The 24,324-nt window shown below is 37.5% G+C and overlaps 1 protein-coding gene across 1 annotated transcript in view; it reads right to left on the bottom strand.

The window, feature by feature from the left end:
* AK9 (adenylate kinase 9) overlaps nucleotides 1-24,324 on the bottom strand; it is a gene marked incomplete at its 3' end in the record, with an annotated part of 75,213 nt that overhangs the window by 23,717 nt on the left and 27,172 nt on the right. Inside the window, exons 14-20 of the mRNA XM_080615899.1 lie at nucleotides 23,443-23,599; nucleotides 20,647-20,758; nucleotides 20,160-20,230; nucleotides 8,325-8,531; nucleotides 7,264-7,382; nucleotides 5,525-5,737; nucleotides 4,662-4,931 (exon numbers count right to left, since the gene is read on the bottom strand). Of these exons, the coding sequence (XP_080472025.1) occupies nucleotides 4,662-4,931; nucleotides 5,525-5,737; nucleotides 7,264-7,382; nucleotides 8,325-8,531; nucleotides 20,160-20,230; nucleotides 20,647-20,758; nucleotides 23,443-23,599 (1,149 nt within the window). The remainder of the gene's footprint in view (nucleotides 1-4,661; nucleotides 4,932-5,524; nucleotides 5,738-7,263; nucleotides 7,383-8,324; nucleotides 8,532-20,159; nucleotides 20,231-20,646; nucleotides 20,759-23,442; nucleotides 23,600-24,324) is intronic.

The following is a 24,324-nucleotide window of genomic DNA, read 5'->3' as shown; positions in this document are numbered from 1 at the left end:
AGAAGATTTAAAGAAAGATATGTAAGGTTACTGGGGATAAGCATATGACCAGAAGTCAGATAAATAGCATTGTTCTACAGAGCAGGGGTAGCATTAATGACTAGTCAAATACAGAGCATTCAAATACCAAATCTAGCTGTTAAATCCTTGTGAAAACCTGTTTTTCTCAGAATATGAAACACTGTGAGATTCATATGGCTCAGGATGAACTTTTCATAGAATGGCCTCCTGACACAAACTGCAGTAAAAAAGAACGAAAAAGGATTGGTGATTCTGGATTAGTTTACATCAGTCACAGTAAGTCTACTGGATAGAAGACAATGTTAGAAGGGAGACAATATCACTGTTCCTGACCTGTTGTGTTATTAGAAGGGAGACAATATCACTGTTCCTGACCTGTTGTGTTATTTTTTCATGGTAACATTCACAGAAGAAAATATTGTTATCTAGCTAGTTGATTTTTTCCCCCAGTAAAAAAGAATGGCAAAGTTTGTAAGAGAAAATGTATCTGGTATCCTTTAAAGAGTTCAATACTTTTTCTGCCATATGTTATAAAGGTCTCATTTGTAAAAAAATCATCTAGATTTGTTTAAGAAGATGAGATGAACACTACCAAAAAACTGTGTTGTTTAAATGTCAGTTGTGATCACACATGTACCTAAGTTGCATCCAAAGTCACTTGGAAAGAAAACTTGATATGCAGCTAGGTATTGTCCTGTACCTCTCAGCAAATGAATTTGTCCCCTGACATTCTTTTGAGCATTTATTATGAAGTTCTGCTGTCCTTTCCCTAAGTAGTACTCATATTAGCCCAAATTGCTCAAGAATTTGTTAGCATAACCTGTCAGAAAACAAGGGAATAACCCTTTTTAACAAAAAGATCCAAATGATCAAAAGATCCAAGGAACCCTCAAAGTGACTGTAGGGAACTGCTTGATGCAAGGACATGTCTGAGTAAGAATTCCTACGCTCGACATCTATTCTGATAATGTAGCCAAAAGAACTTGAGAAAATGCTGGAAGCCACGGGTCTAATGTAGCATGTATGTGAGTAGTATTTTGTCTAGTGCCTGACACACCATACATATTAAAAAATGTTAGTAGGGCATAACAGATACCTAAGCAGGCAAAGTGTTAGCCAGATCTGTAACACAGAGGCATCTTGAAGGAAATGTGTGAAGTGGAAGAAAACAGTAAAAGCCATATGTATCACTGATACTTATCACAAGAGCAGATGAGCTCTTGAAATGGCATTTGTAGCTGATAAAAGAGAAGACACACAAGATGCATATTCCTGGTACAGGAAAGAGAACACCCCACACAGTGGTGGTTCAAAGGGCAAGGTTGCTCCCCAGACCTGTCAGTGCTGTGAAGGCTTTGGTTGATACATACTAAAACAACCAGCATGATATCATCTTGCTAAACTTCCCAGACTGCATGGTATGTTTTCTGTGCCTTTAGTATTTTTGCTTTGAATATTATAGCTGACCTTTACCTTAAGCTTTGATAGATATGCTTCTAGTCCTTGTGCCAAAGTGAAAGAGAATGGTACACACAAAATTAAATGACATTTTAGAGAAGTAATGGGTAGGTGAAAAACTAGATAGTCAGACAGTGGTAGTAGTTGTACTCAGCGAAATGCTTTGGGAGTCCGCAGCCTTGGAAATGATCCACTAGAGTTCTGTGCGTAGACCAGTGAATGGGTTCCTAATTTCAAATTGCATCAGCTGTGCTTTGAGCGCCATCAGATAAAAGCACTTTACAAGAATTGCAAGAAAGAGATACTAATGTAGAAGAATATTTACCAGAAGATAAAAAGATGAGGAAAAAATACTAACAGAAATGCTTTAATGCAAGACATGTATTGATGCGCAAAAAAATAAAGCTCAGTGAGAGCCAGCCATAATCATCACTGCCAGGAACACTTGCCATATTTTTGGCAAAAGAACCTCCTCTTAGATTTAACTGATGAAAAGCTTAATTTTTGTACTAACATCCATGATTTTGCTCCATACTCCATCTGTATTGAAGCATTTGCTTCCAGTATTACCTGCTCTTGCATTTTTTCATAAGGAATACTATCTTCCAGCTATCAGGGACCTCCCCTGCTTTTCAAGACACCTTGCACCTTTGGCATCTTCCTAGGCACCTGTGAATGCATCCCATTGACTTATATATGCCCAAATTACATAAACAATCCCAAATTTGATCCTATTCATGTTGCTTCAAGTTAGCAGTCATCAAAGACATCCTACATGGCAGGTATAAGGAGAAAAAAAGGGAAAAAAAAAGGCTCTTAGAATGTGGTGCAGAAAGTTCTTTCTTCCTGAAGCTTTGCAAGTTGGATAACCCCTTATTTGAATTGTTGAGGAGGTAGATTTTCAATTGAAAGATTTATATGCTGTATACCTGTGTTGAGACTTCTACAAACAATAACGGCTTTTATCACATCCATTGCTATATAGGATCATAGAATTATAGAATAGTTAGGGTTGGAAAGGATCTTAAGATCATCTAGTTCCAACCCCCCTCCCATGGGCAGGGACACCCCACACTAAACCATGCCACCCAAGGCCTCATCCAACCTGGCCTTGAACACCGCCAAGGATGGAGCATTCACAACCTCCCTGGGCAACCCATTCCAGTGCCTCACCACCCTCACGGTAAAGAATTTCTTCCTTATATCCAATCTAAACTTCCCCTGTTTAAGTTTTAACCCGTTACCCCTTGTCCTGTCACTACAGTCCCTGATGAAGAGTCCCTCTCCAGCATTCTTGTAGGCCCCCTTCAGATACTGGAAGGCTGCTATGAGGTCTCCACACAGCCTTCTCTTCTCCAGGCTGAACAGCCCCAACTTTCTTGGCCTATCTTCATACAGGAGGTGCTCCACTCCCCTGATCATCTTCGTGGCCCTCCTCTGGACTTGTTCCAACAGTTCCATGTCCCTCTTATGTTGAGGACACCAGAACTGCACACAATACTCCAAGTGAGGTCTCACAAGAGCAGAGTAGAGGGGCAGGATCACCTCCTTCGACCTGCTGGTCATGATCCTTTTGATGCAGGCCAGGATACGGTTGGCTTTCTGGGCTGCGAGCGCACAATGAAGCCGGCTCATGTTAAGTTTCTCATCGACCGACACCGCCAAGTCCTTCTCTGCAGGGCTGCTCTGAATCTCTTCTTTGCCCAACCTGTAGCTGTGCCTGGGATTGCTCCGACCCAGGTGTAGGACCTTGCACTTGGCATGGTTAAACTTCATAAGGTCGGCATTGGCCCACCTCACAAGTGTGTCAAGGCCTTTCTGGATGGCATCCATTCCCTCTGGCATATCAAGCGAACCACACAGCTTGGTGTCATCGGCAAACTCGCTGAGGACGCACTCAATCCCACTGTCCATGTCACCAACAGATGTTGAACAAGACCAATCCCAACACCAATCCCTGAGGGACACCACTCGTTACCGGTCTCCAGCCGGACATCGAGCCATTGACCACAACTCTTTGCATGTGGCCGTCCAGCCAGTTCTTTATCCACCGAGTGGTCCACCCATCAAATTGATGTCTCTCCAATTTAGAAACAAGGATGTCATGTGGGACAGTGTCCAATGCTTTGCACAAGTCCAGGTAGATGACGTCTACTGCTCTGCCCCTGTCCCTCAGTTCCGTAGCCCCATCATAGAATGCCACCAAATTGGTCAGGCAGGATTTCCCCTTAGTGAAGTCATGCTGGCTGTCACCAAGCACTTCCTTGTTTTTCATGTGCCTTAGCATGCCTTCCAGGAGAATCTGCTCCAAGATTTTGCCAGGCACAGAGGTGAGACTGACTGGTCTGTAATTCCCCGGGTCATCCATTTTCCCCTTCTTGAAAATGGGGGTTATATTTCCCTTTTTCCAGTCGTCGGGAACTTCATAAAGTATTCTTTATATAAAATTATTATATTACATAACGTATTCATTATATAAAGATGAATTAATTTGCATTGAAACCTTGTCTGGTTTTCCCAATAAATCACTGTCTAATACAAGAAATCACTCTCTCCTGATAAACATTTATGTAAATGTTTATTGTTCAAGGAAAGTACACCCTGTAAGAGACTGGGTTAAGAATGTATGTTTAGAACTATTTTGAATGAGTATTCAATTTCCTGAATTTCCTGAAAACTATCTTTCGTTAATTAATCAGTATCATGAATATCCAGGTCTTTGAATTTTTTTTCAGTTGCATGATGTATTTTATGCTACCTAAGAGCTTTCTCTGGTTTGAAACTTTACAGTCAATATGCAAAGACAACAATACAATCCAGATTACAGAATCTACTGTATTACAAATTACTATCTCACCCTTTTATGAACACTGAAATATTTGCCTTCACATTATCATTCTAATCTTCGGTTTATTTTTTTATCTCTATTTTTCTTCTTTTGCCTCGTTTAGCACCTGTTTGTACTATTTAGGAAAATCCCTATACATAAGTCTTGAAAATGTTTTGAGGAATGTTTGTGGCAGTCATAAGAAAACACTGTTAAGAACTGTTATTTCCAAATTTTATCAAGTAAATAATTTAACATAAGTGATTTTTAATCAAACAAGAATTTTATAGGAAATTCCAATTGTGGCCTGAAAATGGATATTTTGTGTATGGACATAAAAAGATTAGATCATTACCTGTTTGCTTTGTTTAGTTTTTTCAGTTTTAGTCATGGCCTGAGAAAAGTCTTCCAGTTCCTGTGATAGCATTAGTATTTTATTGCCATCTTCTTCAGGTTCTTCATCAAAATGGGGTCCAACTTTCTCTTTAGTTTTGGGTAGGATCAATTCCTGTAGATATTCTTCAAACTGAATATGGAAAATGCCCAATTTGTCTGCTACCTGTCGTGCAGAAATAGTTTTACCTGCTCCATGAGCCCCAATTAAGCACACTCGTAATGGAGGAGCCTATAGGAAAAAATTGAAATATATTGTAACGATTTTGAGTGCACCCCCCACTGTTTTTCAGTTTCAAAATATCATAAAAATCACATCAAAACCTGTCACACAATTTTGCATTTTATTTGTTCCAGGCTTTTTATTGATGTTCCAAACAGATTACCTGCTCACTGGAAATACTGAACAAATATACTATGGCAGTCAATGCCAGTAGGTAAAAATGTAGTTTCATTAGACATTTCTGGTGAATCTTCCCTTCTTCAGCTTTTTTCCCCTTACAAAAAAGCCCCCCCAAAAAACCTTAAAGATAGTAAACCCCCCCCAAACCCCCAATATGTGTGATTTGTTAGTCACATTTTAGGATTATTGTAAGCCTTTATAATCTTCCTCTCTTTTCTGCTTATTTGCGTCATTATTCAATGTGAATTTAAGTGTACACTAAAAAGTCACTAAAGAAGTTTTATTTGTTTCAAGGACTTGCCTGATATTTTATTATTACCTAGGAAAAAAAACCCTCAGCAATAATAAACTATTACAAATGAAAATGGAAAATAGTGATTTTAATGTTATTATTTGCTTCAAGCAATTTTGAGAGTTCTCACTTGTATAGGTTCATTGTGAGCCACATATTCCTCAGGGTTCTTCAAAAACTTTTCTTTGCACTCTGGAGTTGAAAAGTAATATATCTTTTCTTGATATTTAGCTGCCTGATCAGAGAGTCCTGGGTAAAGCACAAAGTTCTCTTTCAGACTGACTGGACAGAAGTGTTTTGTGTCTCCCATGTGCCTTTTCTTTTCCTTAATTTGTTCTTCATCCTGAAAATATTATGAAATTAAAAAAAAAACAACCTGTTTGAATTCAGTAGTTCACTTAGATTTTAGGTAGGCCTGATTAAGCAATGTCAAATACATCAGCTGAGCATTGAATGAGAATGGTGTTCTCAAGGGAGTTTGAAAGTCTATGAATATAAGTCTATGAAAATACACACTATTTAGATTCAGAGTCAGAATACAAAACTGCCCAATCCAGTGAGAAAAGAATGACCTTTTTAAGTTTGAAATTATAATATCATAGGTAGCTGTTAAAGACCAAAATTAGGCTAGAAGTATCTGTGATAAAATCGTTTCCTGCTGTGTTCTTGAAACTCATTTTCTGTTGCTGCTACATGTGCATAAGTAGACCTCCTTAGAAAAGGCAATGAGAACTGGTATTGTGAAGACAGATGACTTATCCAATAAAATTAATTTCTAAAAAATCTACTCAGTACTGCTCCAGTATGTCGTGGTTTAAGCCCAGGCCGTAAATCAGAACCACGCATTCTACTCTCCCCCCCCCACCTTTCTTCCCTCAGCTCCTGGAGGGACGAGGAGGAGAATCGAAAGAATGCAACTCCCACGGGTTAAGATAACTAAGGTATAACACAAACCACTACTGCTACCACCAATAACAATAATGATAAAGGAAATAACAAGGGAAGAGAATACAACACCTCACCACCTGCCGACCGATACCAATACCTCGCCCCCAATCCAGCAGAGTTCCAGCCCGTCCGGGCGACTCTCAGTTCTACATCCTGGGCATGACGTGCTGTGGTATGGAATACCTCTTTGGCTAGTTTGGGTCAGGTGTCCTGTCCCTGCTTCCTCCCGGCTTCTCCTCCTCCCTGGCAGAGCATGAGACTCACAAAGTCCTTGGTCACAGTAACCATTTTGACCAGCAACTGAAAACATCGGTTTTATCAGTACTATTCCCAGGCCGAAAGTCAAAAACACAGCGCTGCACCAGCTACTAAGAAGGAGAAAAACTGACTGCTGCTGCTGAACCAGGACATAGTACAATATATGGATATTCTGTACTGTTAAATTTGGGGATAGGACTCTTCCAATATAGGATAAAAATGAAAGAAAGACAAAGCTAGACCTTTAATGTCATTAAAGTGGGTGTTCAAAAATTATCAATAGCTGAGATGAGACAGAGGATTGCACATTAGGACTCTGCTGCTTCTGAATGTTTGCATCATGTCTCACAGAATTATTGTTAGTTGACAGAAATCAAAGTTCACATTTGTTTCTCTAATAACCCCCCTCTTTGTCACCTGTACATTCATTCTCTCTATTAGCATGGGTATTTATGATTCTTGCTGGAGTAAAACTATTATCTGCCAGAACATAGAAATACAAGGAAAGTGTTCTTGAAGCATATGACAATATTTATTCTATAAGAAGGCTAAAACTAGTTCATGCAAAATCAAGTGCAAAATCTGACTTCTCTGGGATTATGCTGAAACTGGAAATAAATGAGTTAAAATAAAAGTATAAACAGACAAAGCCAACATCCTTACTTCTTCTTTCTCATTTTCCTCTTCTTCAACTTCTTCATCTTCATTTTCTTCAGCCAGATCTTCTGCTTCCTCATCTAAGTCTTCAGCAGATAATTCCCAAGCATGATATTTAAAAGGTTCTGAAAAAGGTTAATTTTTAAATTTTTTTTTCTGTTTCAATAGTTTTCATTTGGCTATGCCAGAATATATTCTCTCTGTCCATAAAATAAGCAAATCATGCCAACTGTATATTGCATTTCTCCTACTCAGAGAATAAATTGTTCTCCCTGGATGTAGGAATCAATATGTTGCTTCCTCCAAAATGGAAATTCTACTGGTTGGTTTTGGTTGAAGTAAATCAGTATTTTCAACAGGAACTTATAGTACAGAAGTATTATACAAACACACACAGTGCCATTACTGTCTGCAACAGGGTTTTTTTAAATCCTGTTCATTGGAGAAAGTCCTCAGTCAAATTTTATTTGATTATAAAGCTAGCACAACAGATGTTTTGGTTAATAAAACACTTGCACTGTAGTAATGATAGAAAAAATGTAATATTATTTAGCCAGTACTTAAAATGGTTAGAGATTTGAGAATACAGGTGAAGAAAGGCAACTGGAAAAAAAAAAGTATAAATACCATAAAAAATCTAGTCTAGTCTTGAAACACAGTCTGTGCAGATGGGTAGATTAGATTATTACATACCCTGAAAGTCTCAAACAAATACTGTACATTAGTGAACCTTTGTTATCTGTTCATCTCTCAAACCAGTATCCTGACATAGACAGACACAACAAGTAACTGGGAAACTGCATTGTCAGAATGTTTAGGGAGCTATATATACCTCTGTGTAGAGTCACAGATATATATTTTAAATATATATATTCCCGACTTTTCCTATGTCTTAAAGGCTGGCTGTGTGCTTTTCAGCTCACCCACATAACACAGCATGTCCTGTTCCCATTACATGTTAGTAAGACAGAACTGAGTATAACCTACACCCAGTATATTCATCATACAAGCTCTCCAAAATCCGTCTTGTTAGGTGAAGTGTAAACCACATAAACAGTGTTACTTACTTTCCATAACCAGCACAGTTTGATTAAGCAGACTTTCTGGAGTTTGCTCAGCAATCTCTAAACCAGCAACCTGAATTAAAGATGACTGCTTGATCTCTGACTCCACTGTTTTCCAGTCATTCATGAAAAGGTCAATCTTCTTTCTAACTGTTTCCATTTCTGGCATATCTAGAAAATCATCCTCTGTAAACTCGGGTAGTATGATTTCTGAAAATCAAATGGTATATACAAGGCAATGCTGCATTATGCTTTAGGTTTATTATTTTGTTCCTCAACTATGGTGGCATTTTTTTTTTAAATGCTGCTTCCTTCCCTCCCCCATAATTATGAATTATTATATTACCAGTTTACAAAGATACTTTAAAAATGCCAAATTCATTATGTTGATGCAGTATATACAAGGTCAAATTACTTTTGCATATGGTTATTTAAATCGCCACCCAAATAAATATGACTCTTTCTGCAAAGAAATATAAGGAATATACATTGATTTAAAAACTAAAATTTAATCACAAACAGCTTCTGACAGGGCATCATATGGTCATGCCTCATCTGGAATGTGCCAGTACAGATAAAAATAGAGTAGGAAAACTAACACACAGTGCAAAGAAGCAACTTCATGTTCTGACCTGGCTCAGGTTCAGTTATTGAAGCTGTTGTGGAGTGTTCAGGTTGCATGTTAGGTATCTAACACATATTTCAAGTGCAGCATGTTCTCTTTACTTGAATAGAATAATAATGAATACTACTAGGCATGTTTTCTCTTCAGTATAAGATCTCAATATACAGAATTGAACCTTCATTTACTCAAAGGCATGCAGGTATATAAGGATCGACACTGCAAAATCGCAGAGAAAATAGAAGATTTAGGAGAGAAAGGAAAAAGAAGAGATGAAACAAAGAAGATAGCTTCAGTGTAAATGTCAAGGGTATGAAGGATAGTATCAAAGACTTAAGTCCTAAATTGATAAAGGCAAAGCAGTGAGCCAGAGCACCAACTTATGCAATATAAGAGTTCTTACACAAATGAAAACTTACGCCTGAAAGACCCTCCTCTTAAGGAAGTCTGCTGCCTCCCTGGGGCCCTGGTTAAAGACATCACTAGGAAACTTCCGACCCAAGCCTCGGACTATTTCCTATTAATGCTCTTCCATACGGGTGGCAATGAAGCAGCAACGCATAGTCCAAGGGTGACTTCAGGGCCTTGGGATGATTGGTAAGGGAATTTGGAGCATCCTCTCTCTTTCCTGTTGCAGGCAGCAACATTGGAAGAAACAGATACACCCTGTCTATTAATACATGGCTCTATGTCTGGTGTTACCACCACAGTTTGGGTTTTTTGATAATGGGATGGCCTACATGGCACCAGGCTTGCTGACATCAGATGGGATTCACATTTCTCAAAAGATGAAGAAGATCTTTGCTCATGACCTAGAAGGGCTTATTGAAGAGCTTTAAACTAGACTTGAAGGGGGAGTGGAATAATACCAGTCTTGCTTGTGACAAGTTGTGGAATGATGCACCAAGGTTAGAGGGATGGGGTGCTAGCGAGGGCCCTCAGCTTATTGCTCTGAGATGTCCTGGCTACACTGGAGTACACTTGAAGTCTTACGGAGATGGGCCAGCAGCTCCTGAGGTAATAGGAGCCAACAGGGAAACACCTGTGAAATACCTCACAGGAATTAAGGGGTGTTCCTCTAAGAAGGTGACAAGGCTGACAGCCCACCTTAAATGTCTCTACACCAATGCGCAAAGCATGGTCAACAAATGGGAGGAGTTGGAAGTGACTGTGCTGCTAGAAAGCCATTACTGAAACTTGGCGGGATGGAATCCACGAGTGGAATGCATCTATCAATGGCTACAAGCTGTTTAGAAGGGACAGGAGAGGAAGGAGGGGTAGACCTCTACATCAAAAAATGGATAGAGTGTGAGGAGCTGTGACAGGACAAAGTGCAATGGTTTTAAACTAAAAAAGGGCAGATTTCGACTAGATACAAGGAAGACATTTTTTACAGTGAGGGTGGTGAAACACTGCAACAGTTTGCCCAGAGAGGTGGTAGATGCCTCATCTCTGGAAACATTCAAGGTAAGGTTGGACAGAGCTCTGGACTAGATGACCTCTAAAGGTCCCTTCCAACCCAAATTATTCTATGAGTCTATGACAGGTAGACAAAGATTATGATCCACGTTTTAAAAGTGATCTGTGATAGGAATGTCTCAATTCCTGGATAACTGATGTTTCACCTTTGCAGAGATGCTGACAAACTTTTGCCAGTTGTAAGAAACAGAAACTGTCAGTGTTAAACAGCTTGAAATTTAGATCTATTTGTTCAGAGAACTGGGGTACTTCCATTTCATAACCAAGTCTGCAAAAGAATTCAAAAAGGGAATTCATTTCTTCTGACTTTCAAGCCTCATTTGTGTGATTTAACCACTAAACCAGGCCTCATAAGAGTTATGAATGCACCTTTCCAATTGTGCATTTTTATAAATGTACAGAAATTAATGAAGAGGTGATCTGTTACGTATTTAGAGACAACTTGGTCGTACACGTGTAATAAAAAATTAGTTTACAGCAGATAATGGCATAAATTATGCACTATATCTGCCTTAAAATTATACTGCTATTCCCATTCCCTGCACGCATGTAATGTTCAATCCTGATTTTCTTATTTTTCTCATCAGTTTTCTGTTGTGTTCTGTTTAATAATTGTGTATCAGTGCTGTCAGACAGAAAAGCAGTTGAGAGCAGTAATTTAAATGGTCTGATATTACTCTTAAGTTTGCTAGGACTCACAGTGTATGCTGTGTTTGTCTCTTACCAGAAAGAAAGCTGCAAGAGCGAGCTTGAACAGCGGATGGAGTGATTTTCTACTTTGCTGTAATTTCCCTTTCCTCTTGTTTCTGTCTTGTTTTGAATTTGAAAGAGCAGGAACAGATTTTGACACAAGCAGGTTCAGTCTAATCCAATGAACTTTTGCTGATTTTTACAAAAAAGGACCATTAGTACTCGTTTTCCTTATATAATTTCCTACATCAAAAAAGGAGAACCTTACATAATGCCTTGTGTGTTAAAAGCTTTGACTGTTTTCTTAAAAATATAACCCCCCAAATCATTAAAAACCCAGTGGTAAATGGTTACTTCCTGTCATTAAGCAGCTAATGCTCACTATGTGAAACTGCAGCACTGTAACATTCATTTTGAGTTCGCCCCAACCTGAAAAACCTAAACAAGTTTTCCGGCTCATGAAGTTAGATTGCCTTGTTACAATTTACTTCTTTAAGAAAACTAGTATTTCCTCCTGAATGGCTCTCAATCTTCGCGTGTATTGTTGAAGAAATACACAAATGCCACATTTAAATTCCCAAAACAGAGCCAGATCAAAAAATGCTAGTAGCAAGTACAATGTAGCTGAATTTCAGTGATTAGGTACCAGTCAGATTTGACAGGTCTGAGCATAATGGTCAGAGTGGAGATGCTGCCGAACTTTTGTCTAACATGCTACCAACTAAGGCATTGCTTGGAAGCATCAATAGCAGCTTGGCTATGTGAGCACCTGCAGGACAAAGAACACATCTAGGAAGTTTTTATGACTTGGATGGCTGAGCTACCTATGAAGCTTTTACATCAAAAGTCAGCGACACTACTGTCTTCTAGAAGAAAGCAAGCCCCTGCCCTGCCTCCAATGAGTTAATTGCCAAAGACCTAGAGTTCTCTTGCCCTTGGCCAAATTTAGAAATGTGCAGGGTTTCAAATACATGCCCTCCTCTTAACATTCCTTCACGGCTCACTAAGGTTGGCCCTTTGCTAGTTTGCTACTTGCTGTGCCTATTTCTACAACTCTTAATCCCGTATATGAAGCCAGGCACTTTAAAGTTAGCATAGCAGTTTTGGGCACTGAAATGTCTACATCTCCTTTTGAGTCTGGGTCTTAATGTGTAGTCCTCTAGAAATACAGGAAATTACTAGATATTTAAGTGTACTTAAGAATTTTATTATTCTACTTATGAGGCAGAAACTTTTATTCTCTCAATACCCCCACTTATCTCTACTATGTATGTGATAAACTGAGATTTGAAATAAATCAGGCCTTCTATGGCAACTGATATGCTGGCTTAGGGACCTCAAGATGCCCCTGGGCATGGCTGTCACTGCTCAGGTCCCTGGGGCTCCCCCTTACCCACCCACAGCCGAGGACCCCATGTCAGCCCCCAGGGCCATCAGCTCCTGCCCCAGCAATGCTGCATCAGGAATGGTCTCCAGCACCCCACAGCCCTGCCTGGCTACAGGCTCTGCTGAGCTGGGCCCACCCATGGGCTGCCATCCCAGCCTGGCCTCAGCACACCCTTGTCTCAGGTGCCGAGTGCCCAGTGCCAGGGCTGCCCTGCTCCTAAGCATTTTCTCAAGTATTTTTGTGATCTTTTATAACAAAGAATACTTAATGCATTTTCCTTCTTCTTTTTTTTACAGATTTGAATAACACAACTATTAGACTCACACCTTAGTGGCTAACCTTCTTTCTATTTGAATGATTATTAGTCTAAACATAAACCAGAAGTGCAAAATTGCATATCATTAAGCAGAAACACCTTGAAAATTTCAAGTAGTCTGATCTTGAATTATAAATTATTTTTTTCTTGAAAATGTTTATTAATATTTGCATTTTACTAAATTATACATTCATTCTATATATCATATTAGTTTTCCCATGCAATGACAGTTCTGTCTCTTGCCATGATTCTAAATAGGAACATGAAAATACCTTCCTTTTTATGTCCATTAAAACATGTTGTCTAAATGGTACAATTAAGTACATTATATTCAGTAGTGATGTATTCCAAATGAGGCAGAGATGTAGCCAGGTAAAACCTGCTTAAATTCGTGCAGTTCTAATGTGTTATGAAATGATGGTTCCATTAGGAATACAGATTTTAAGAAAATAAGCAAAGGATACATTAATAACCAGATTACGTGAGCTGCTTTTTTTTTTTTGCACGTGCTATCACTGGCACATTCACACTGTAAATATCACATGCACTGCCTTGCGAACCACAGCCCTGTTCAAAACAATAATGTATGCAAGATGGTAACACATGCTGTCTGTGTCTAGCCAGGCTGTCTTTTATAATCCTGCCCTTTAAAAACTCTCAGTTCTGAGTCATGGAACTTTGGAAATATACAGACAGAATAATGGATTTAAATGAATATATGACATTGTCTGAGACAGAATATTGAACATGATAATGAATGCATTCAATAGAGTGCTTCCCATATGAACCTAATCTCAGACACGCAATTCATGTTACATCTCTCCTGACAGTCCATATTTAGTAAATGGTGGACTAGCATGTGTTCCAGCTCTGATTCTCTAGACACAAAATTACAACATACTACTTTTCTTGTTTAAGGAAATGTACCCGGCAGCATTATTGCATACTTACAATCATTTTTGCATTATTGCATACTTATGGAGCTTCTAAATAGATTATACAGGCCTAAGGGAACTGGAGAAACTTTCCGCTGGAAAGGGGGTGAAGTAGCAAAAGAGAAAAGGATTACATTCTTAGGGAAAAGGAACAACCAAAAAAAACAGACAACTCAAATTTTATTTGGTTTTGATTCAGGTATTGAGCCTTATTATGACAAAAATGTTGCCTCTCTGGCATTTGATTTGTTTCAAACTGGGTCTCAGGGACTAAAGATACTGAAAATATTTTTAAGTAAGTAAGTAAGGCAGCTGTACCTTTGCCACTAGATGCAAATTATAATAATTCTCCTTGCAGAGGCGATTTACGGTGAGATGATATTTTCAAAGAAATAAGAAATATAGTCAAGAAAAATACTTGAAAAGACAGTAATGATTTAAAAATAAAAGGATCTACAAATGCAAACAAGTTTCCTTCAGAGGCACTGGTGCTCGATCTAACAATGTTGTTTGTAATTTCTTTTCCTTATCACAGAGTTTATAGAAACAATCCTCTCCAGCCCTCAATCTGGAGCTTTCAAAGGGAATGCCTATATTGCAGTCTCTCATATTATTTTGCTCTGTGTCTTCTTTGCCATTATCGAGCATAGTTACCATAGAGACAAACAATCCTCAAAGGCTTTCTGCCCCCACATTCTGTGAGTTTCTGGGGAATGAAAGGCTTTAATATCTTTTTTTTGAGTGTTCTGCTAGTATTAGATATGACTTGTTCTGCCCTCAGTCCATATTCAGCAACAAAAAAGATGAAAAAATCCTTCTTTTCCTCCCCTCTCAAACCCTGCCAAAGCTGAAACAGAAAGACAAGAAGGCAGCATGTCTTCTTCATTAGAGCTTAGCTATCAAAATAAACAGAAAGGCAAAATGTAGGATAACAGTGACACTTCCATTCCTTGGAACTGATACATATTTCATTATGAACATATTTTCATTTGTTTTTTTGAAACAGACCATGTAGTTTTTTTCTACAGACTTTTCATTACATATTTTTAAATGCTGCCAAAAAAATTTTAGCTTATATAAAATATTATAAACTTATATAGTGTGTGCTGATTTATGGTGTTTGGGGAAATAAAAAAAGTTCAGTTTACAGATGAAATTGACTCTTTCTAATGCATAAAAATGTGTATATTTAACAATCTGCAATTTAAAATAAAATGTTTTATGTTGGATTTATTTATCTTCTGGACTTTAATATATTCTAAACATTCTAGTAGATAAAAGCTAAAATGCATATTTTAAAAACTAAACCAGTCTCCATTAAAGATGAATTGCCTTAAAAATATTTTCTGAGAGAATGCTACTAAAGGATTTTGTTTGTCTTCTCATTAGCTTATGGTTTTATGGAGTGAGATGTGCTGCACAATTTTGCCTTACACCAAAAAGAAGTATGCATGACCCCTTGTGAAATCTAGCAAGCTGTTAGCAGGACTATGGATGACTAAGGAAAATACAGGACATAATCATTTACATCCAAAGTTAAAATTCATTCATTCCCATTTTTCCCAAGATCCTTTGCCACAGGGAATGGACTATAAATTTCCGATTAATGTAGGTATAATATAAATTTAGAAATGGTCTGTAGGACAGACATTTGTAAAAACCACATGTAGGTATTTGTGAATACTGCAATATGATTATTTCCCGCACACACACACACCATTTTTTCCTGGTATTTTCTTCTTTCTACTTTTTTTCTACCTTCTACAAAGCCCATGACACTGACTTTTTAAAGTCTTTTGTCTCTTCTGATTTCCTTCACTTATCACTTCATCCTGTGGAGAGTGCTCATGGATTTCTGAAGAGGTTATGTCAACCTGAAATTTCAGCAATTCTCACTTTGTTATTTCCTTAGATCTCTGTAGACGTTTATTAATTTGGTATTTAGGCAGTAGATGCAATAGTGGGATTTTGTTGTTTTTTTTTCAAAGTGCAAATACCTGGTGCATTATTTTTAACATGAAACAACAACATGCACTGCATGTTAAATTGCATTTGTAAGTCTTTAAATAACTTGAATCTGACTATTTCATTATAAACTCCTTTAAAATAAAAAAGTTAGGGTAAAGGAATGATATTACAGCTGATGGCTCTGATCATAGGGTTTTGTTCTTTTCTTCTGCAAAGGAATGCATAGCTGTACTAAACCAATATCTCTTAGCCTTTATTTATCTGAATGAGAGACTAAAAGAATTTAAGAAGTGAAAGTATTTGGGATCTAATTGAGAAAGTTGTCCATAACCTTTCTGGTTTAAGTTTTGAAATTTTGCTGCCTAAAATGCTGTGATCACAGGCATTAGAATGTAATTGTCATATCTGGCTTACAAAGGAGGGCAGAAAACGGTTTTGAAGATCATGCAACTTTGCTCAAAAACTGAACAAACTGTGAAGTTAATATCACTACAGCTTGATGTGAAGTTTGTGGTATGAGTTTTTGATCCCTTGTTTGTAGATTAATAAACTGTCCTTGTTCAAACCCTCTCAATGAAAAGCCTCCAGTTAGAGGAGGAAAAAACCACAAACCACAAATCAGGATTGAAACCAACCAAGAAAAACAAAGAAAATATATTCAGAGCTGCAGGACTGAACACACATCAATTGCCTGGTCAATGTTATAATTCCAATTGATTCCAAAAAACATCACCCTTCAAGCCTAAAAAGGAAATGTCCCAACATGTGCAGGTTTAATTTTTATTTTTCATTTTGCCAATTTGTCAAAAATTTCTTTTTTTTGTTTAAAATATCTTACTGCATTTAACACAATGATAAAAATAAAAAAGAAAGAACATACGAGCTCAAGAGATAGGTATGGATTCAACCCTCCACCATCTGTAATATGAGAAAGGGGGTGGGGATATCAATATTAAAGTGTTTATAGCAAACATTGATATTAAAATCTGTGAAACACAAGCATGGGAGGCGACAGTGGAAATCATCAGCTCCAGCACCCATTACTTCTTGCAAGAGCTTCTGCCCAAAGAGCAAGAGTAGCAGAAGAGACATCAGTGAAGATGGGTTTGTACTAACACACACCCTGAGCTACTGAGGTGTAGGCAAATGTACTCCAGTTGGGTTTGCTATAAGAAAGGGGTAATCTCTGGCAGAAAAGCAGGACTGATAAATAAAGTACAGAAAATAAAGTCTTAAACCATGACAACTATTTGCTTTAATGGACAAGATCAATTTCATGGGATATTTTATTGCTGAAATGTGTCAAGAAGTAAATATGCCAGGTTTTACTACAGCCAGATTGCAGTGAAATCACAGATCTACCTAAAGTTGTATAACTCTCTATAATGCCTGAAACATATTTTCATGAAGTCATATAGCTGTCTCCTAGCACAAACAAATCCATACACACACAAAGCTGCTGCAAAAATGTTTACATACAGTAAGAAATTCCTGAAAATAATTTAACCTCAGAATAATTGTGTGAAGGGACATGGAAAAAGATATGTGGCTATAATATTCAGCTAGACACTGCAAGCGAGAGTTACCAAATACAATTGTTTCGAGTACCTTCAGTAGACATTTTCGGCACTGAACTTAGCTTCCTACTCAAATACATTCGTTAAATTCACCCAGTCTCCTTCACCATTTACTTTCACTCTCATTAAGACACGTGTAAGTACCTCATTACTGGAACCACTTTTTCCTTTTACGTACAAATGCTATTATAAATTTGGTTATGTTCAGTCCTGAAGCAATCCCAGCTACTTCAATGTCCCACTGATGTTGCAAAAATTGCAATTATTGAAATGCACATTTATTTATATAGACTAGAACAGACCCTGCCTTGGCAGGAAGTTTGGAGTAGATGATTTACAGAGGTCCCTTCCAACCCTAACAATTCTGTGATTCCTGTATTATATGACACATGACACATCAAAAGACCATGATTTGGGCTCTGGAGTTATTATTCTGAGTTTTCATTTTTATATCATAACTGCTATATAAAAGCTCCCAAAACTGTGAACATAGCATTCATTTATATTTTTGTAAAGATATGTCACATGGGAGAAAAGCTGCAGTCAAATGTGCTGATGGCACATGTGAAATAAAACTGTTGTCAGGCTAAGAGCAGTATGACTAAAGTGTTTTGGTGAGTCAGTATTTGATTACTGAAATCAGTTGTAGGCGTAAGAAAACATGATTTTCTCTGAACAAGGACTTAGCACGTGTTAAGAGCACGACTGTGTATATGATATTACTTCTCTCGTTAATAATTGTTTTGATGTACTCATATCAAAATGAGTTAGATGTTCAAAACCAGGATGAACTTTGTTGTTTGAAACAGAGATAATAGAGTATCTGTGTACAACCCTTTCTATTTAATATTTTAGAACTCGTTCACTTTGGAGAATATTTACATGTTTTATTAGCAACAATGAAAAATAATAACGATTTTTTTTTTTTTTAGAAAATGTATATGCAATTTAAAAAAACCCTACAAAGATAGAGGTTGGTTTTTGGTGTTGTTTTTTTTTCAGGGAGTAGATTAAATGTTACCTAATTAAAAATTATAAGCATTTATTAAATTCAGTCTAACTTATACCACATTTATGACTTAGGCCTTTTTATATATAGGTAAAATAAACATCAGCCTGGATAATGAAAGGAAGTGTATGTGAGACAGACTGGCAATACACAACTTAAGCTTAGCCATGATATTTTTCTACAGAAGCCAGTATGTCATGTTTGAAAGGAAGACAGTAATGGCAGTTTAGGGCCCCACTACTGAGAGGAAAAAAAAAAAAAAAAAGAAGAAAGAAAATGGGAATTCATGCCCTTCAATTTTTAATTTCAGCTCCGGGCCTCAGGTGATAATTTAGGCTATGCTGGAGAAAACTTGAAATCCCATAGCAGAGGAAGAAAAAACTATACAGTCTCTATTCTTAATATAGAGACAGATAGTTGCGCACAGTATTTCATCTTGACAGCAGATCTAAATTAGACAGCAACATTCTTCTAAGAAAATAAGCTGTGTTTGAAGAACACAAAAAGGAAAGTACAACCCTGAAACTTAATTTTGACTGTTGAGGTTCTAAACCTGGAGCGAACTGACAGAATTTTCTGAGGTTCAAAAATTCAGCCTATTTGTGACAGTTGACCTGCCCCCAAAATCTCATGCCTCACAGATTACTCAATCCTGCCCAGGACAACTATATTTTCATTGCTGGAAACAAAGTATAGCACAAATCTGATATAAAAGTAGGATCTTTACAGGAAATAAAGAGTGGCTAAACAAAAATAATATGTGTTTTTGTCAATACAGAAAGAAGCAAAGTAAGAAACTCTTTACCCAACTATTTTATTAATACTGTTATTAGAGGGGAAACCTCATATAATACACATAATTCTGTTATTTTTTTATGTTGTTAGGTTATGTAATTAAAGGCTCCGTAAGCACAAAGGAGGGGAAGCATAATGACAGGTGGGGATACCCTAGGAATCTAATCAGAACAATCATAACCTTGAGGCCATTAAATGATGATGATGAAGGCATTGTCTGGGGGTGAGATCTACTGAGATGAGTCAACTAGAGAGGCTTTCCCTGGTTAAGGGTGATTACTCCCTACAGGGTAAGTCATTCATTAGGAGATGCCAAGAAAAGCAGTTTGGGATTGTGGGAGTCTTACAATATCATGAGGCATTTCTGAAAAGCACCAAAGGGAGGGAGAAAGACGGATCAAAGTAGATTGGAAGGAACAAGCATGAATAATATTAAGAAGAGAATGAAAGCTGAAATAGGAAGATATGCTCAGACTCATTACTGCATGGTACTAGGTACATGGAGCTTCAGCAGCCTCACCTCTACTGAGCTTCTGGATTCAGTAATTCATAACATATGTTGTTACTAGATTCAGCAATTCTTGCAAGTTAAGACAGCCAGTCCTGAAATAATTTTCATTCCTTTCCATTGCTTCAGGCTGAGTTTCTTGGAGCAAAACCAGAAATTCAGAGTTTTGTGATTTTCTTATCAGCTACTGGTAAGTTCTAACGTTTTCTAACTTGTGAGCAGATACAGATTTTTACATGAGTAGGAAGTTTCAATACAGGTAATAACCCACTTAGAAAGAGGAGATATAGAGTCCTGCCCTTCGAATTTATTGAAAAGCACAACGGTGCTGGCTGATTTACTACACATCTCTATTCTGTAACATTGATTAAGAATGATACATAGAAATGAATACCTGAATCAGTGTAGGAAACAAAGATAGTAATATGACGTAATTTGTTCTAGATGCTGAAGGTGAAAAGGAAATCAAAACTGTAAAATCTGCATAAAAACCAAATTGCTAAATGATTTGAAATACATAATTAGATTAAATAGAAGTAAAATTATACACACTTTTACCTTTCTCCTCAGCAGCCCCTAGAGATTGTTCTTCCTCTGATAACGGTTTTTCTTGCATTTCTCTTCTGTAAGTAAAAGATATTCTTCTTAAGACTAACATAAATACTGCTGAAACAAGTTGCAGATACATTAAATGTAAAGATGTGGAAAAATAATGTTGGGAACTGAAATATAATTTGGGTTGTAAAAAATAAAATTCAAATATATTTTATAATCTAAAATGCTATTGTCTCATTACATCAAAAGGCTGGAGTAATGAAAGGCATTTAGCAAGAGAATTTTCAGCCACCATCTTTACTGATCTAAATGAGATATTCCTCAAAATTGACACATATTGCCTTATTCCCTGTACATCATAACTAATCTTAGTGTACTGTTTTACAAGATTTATGTTGATAAATGCACTGATAAGTTTAACACAAAGTAAGGCTAGAATTCTCTTGTCCTCATTTTATATGTTCAGATATTTGGAATAGTTTACCTTTCTTCTTCTTCTGTTTTCTTTTGTAGTGCTTCATCAGTTAGTCTTTTCAAAATCTTAGGATTAATTTCATCCCTATTTGCTGAGTATGTTCTGCGTATTATACAGACTCCTGCAATACAAGTATACAACAATATTGAGTTTTATGCATCTGTATAAAATTAAAGTTATTTGAGTTAGGAAAATTATTTAATAAATGATAGACAGCTTTCTAAAGCCAAGAAAATGCATATATACCACTTAATTCTTATTATACTCTTGTTTTCTAAGATTTAAGAGCTTTGATTTCAATTTCAAGCACCTAATAAACTGACTCTAGGATATGGGAAGGTTATGATGAAAGCTATAAGGACAGACAGCACTGAAAGGATTTATCTTATATTTCCAAATATCAAGCATTACTCTGTCATATATTTTGTTTGCATGCATATGAAGAAAACTAGGAGGAAAAAATTAAAAGCATTAAAATAAAAATATAAAGAATGTATACAAACAGTGTGCGCTTGCAGCCCAGAAAGCCAACTATATCCTGGGCTGCATCAAAAGGAGTTTGACCAGCAGGACGAAGGAGGTGATCCTGCCCTTCTGCTCTGCTCTCATGAGACCCTACTTGGAGTATTGTGTACAGTTCTGGTGTCCTCAACATAAGGAGGACATGGAGCTGCTGGAACAAGTCCAGAGAAGGGCTACAAGGATTATCAGGGGACTGGAGCACCTCCCGTATGAAGACAGGCTGAGAAAGTTGGGGCTGTTCAGCCTGGAGAAGAGAAGGCCACGTGGAGACCTCATAGCAGCCTTCCAGTATCTGAAGGGGGCCTACAGGGATGCTGGAGAGGGGCTTTTCATCAGGGACTGAGTGAAATGACAAGGGGTAATGGGTTCAAACTTAAACAGGGGAAGTTCAGGTTAGATATAAGGAAGAAGTTCTTTACTGAGAGGGTGGTGAGACACTGGAATGGGTTGCCCAAAGTTGTGAATGCTCCATCCCTGGCAGCGTTCAAGGCCAGGCTGGATGGAGTCTTGGGTGACTTGGTTTAGTGTGTCTCTACCCATGGCAGGGGTGTTAGAACTAGATGATCTTAAGGTCCTTTCCAACCCTAACTATTCTATTATCCTACACATCGTGGTTTAAGCCCAGCCAGTAATTCAGAACCATGCAGCCGCTTGCTCACTCCCCACCATTCCTCTCCCCCCTCCCAGAAGAATGGGGAGGAGAATTGAAAGAATGTAACTCCCACAGGTTGAGATAAGAACAGTCCAGTAACTAACGTATAACACAAAACCACTGCTGCTACCACCAGTAATAATAATGATAAGGGAAATAACAAGGGAAGAGAATACAATCGCTCACCACCCGCCAACTGATACCCAGCCTGACCCGAGCATTGATCTAACCCTTCGGGGTAACTGCCTCCAGTTTATATAGTGGGCATGATGTGCTGTGGTATGGAATGCCTCTTTGGCTAGTTTGGGTCAGGTGTCCTGTCTCTGCTTCCTCCCGACTTCCCCTCCTCCCTGGCAGAGCATGAGACTCACAAAGTCCTTGGTCAGACTAACCATTACTGAGCAGCAACTAAAAACATTGGTGTTATCAGCACTGTTCCCAAGCTGAAAGTCAAAAACACAGCACTGCACCAGCTACTAAGAAGGAGAAAAAAGACTGCTACTGCTGAACCCAGGACAAAAGTAATGACTCAAAATGCTGTGAAAATGTAAACCTCACAACTTCATTATTATTTGACAGATATTAATGGGAATCAAATGAAAAGTTATCACAATTGCTCAAACTAAAAAAAAAAAAAACCAAAAAAAAAAAAACCAAACCCAAAATGAAACAAAATAGATAATTCAAGGAAATATCCATAAGCATTCTTGTGGTTATAAGAAAGGGCAATGCACTGTGTCCCAGAAACCAGGTTCATGAATATTTCAATATACTTGAAATGTCTGGTAAGCAAAGATGAGGCATGGTAATGCAGTTGGTTTTTAAGTGCTTTCTGAAAGTATCTGAGATGAGATCTTAAATGATAGAAGCAGCAAAAAAGATTTTCTGTCAAACAATCTAAAACTTCCCCATAGAAATGTTGAGTCTGTATTTAGTCTGTATAAGAGCTCCAGCCACAGTGGAAGAATTTTAATTAAGATGTTTGAAGTGTAACAAAATTTTACAAGGCTATGTGACTAAGTTCAGGTACTGTAGCTGAGTTGTGAGGATCATTAGCTGATCAGATTACATGCTTTTGAAAAGTTGGTTTGGTTTTGGTTTTGCTTTAGTCAGAAATCTGTTCTGAGTAAACTGTGTAACCTTGATTTGCTCAGGTTGATTTTTATATTCAGGGACACAGATTTGAAAAGCTCTCTGGACTGATTCTAATAATCGGGCAGTAACTGAGCTTTCTCGAACTAAGTATGAGTAGACCTATCATTCCTTTATTGAAAGGGAAGTTTCTACTACTGAAAGACCTTTGGATAATGGACTTGGTTGAACAGGTAATGACAAACATTGCCAAAGAGCAACGAACTTGTGGTGTGGTATGAATCAAGCAGACAAAATCCATTAAGACATGATTTGAAAGGCAAAACTTTTAACAGCTTTTCATGCCCGGTACCAACCTTTCTTCCACCTTGAAACAAAAAATCCCTTCTTCTAATTTCATAGGTACTAATCTATTGTATCAGTCTGGATAGAAAGTTGCTCAACTTTTTTTGACCTCATGATAGGGAACACTTTACATATAGCTATCAGCACTGAAAAAAAAAGAAAAGATCAAGTTCCATTAGCATGCATTTACTAACCGTTTTTTTCTGTATCCTTCAGACAGACAACGGTGTCAGGTAAAAGTCCTTTTTCTGATAAAGCTGACCAGTGATCTGCTGACAGAGGGTAGTTATCCACTACCCATCCTCCTTTTTCTGGAGCACCAGGAAACCTGCCTTTGTTATTCTTGATTAGCTGTTATAAAATGTCAGGTCAGTAACATAAAAAGACTAAGATAGCCTGTGAGCTGTTCAAAAAGATTGCACAATACAAAATGATTTTCTAAAAATTACGATTTTCCCTATTGTCATTTCAGGTCAATAAAAAGTAAGACATTTATAACTTTGTATGTCTGAATGAAATAAAAACATTTTAAACAAAAAGAGAGAAATGTGCCAGTGATTTTTTAAGGTTGCCTGTAAAGAATTTAGATTCCACTTTCAGTAGTCACACAGCAGTGAACAAATCTTAAACAATTCAATATTCTTGGATAAACATTCATACAAAGTTCTTTTCAAACACTTGTATCTGGCATTGAGCTCTCTAGTGGTGACTATTAAGAGTATAAGAATAAGGTGAGCATACACTGATACTTCCCTCAGATAATTCTCTCAAGCTTTAACAATTTGTAGCCCAGGTACTTTGCACAACAGAAATAATTTGTGTGTATAAATATATTATTATTATCTATTATTATAATATGTATATTATTATATATCATTTATATTAGTATATTTATATTATTATATATTATTTTTTATATATATATCTTGTGTACAGTTCTGGTGTCCTCAACATAAAAAGGACATGGAACTGTTGGAACAAGTCCAGAGGAGGGCCACGAGGATGATCAGGGGACTGGAGCACCTCCCGTATGAAGACAGGCTGAGAAAGCTGGGGCTGTTCAGCCTGGGAAAGAG

The sequence above is a fragment of the Psittacula echo genome (assembly GCF_963264785.1).
Source record: "Psittacula echo genome assembly, chromosome: 4".
NCBI lineage: Eukaryota > Metazoa > Chordata > Aves > Psittaciformes > Psittacidae > Psittacula > Psittacula echo.
The sequence above is the reverse complement of the archived record's forward strand: the minus strand, read 5'-3'. Positions and strand labels throughout refer to the sequence as shown.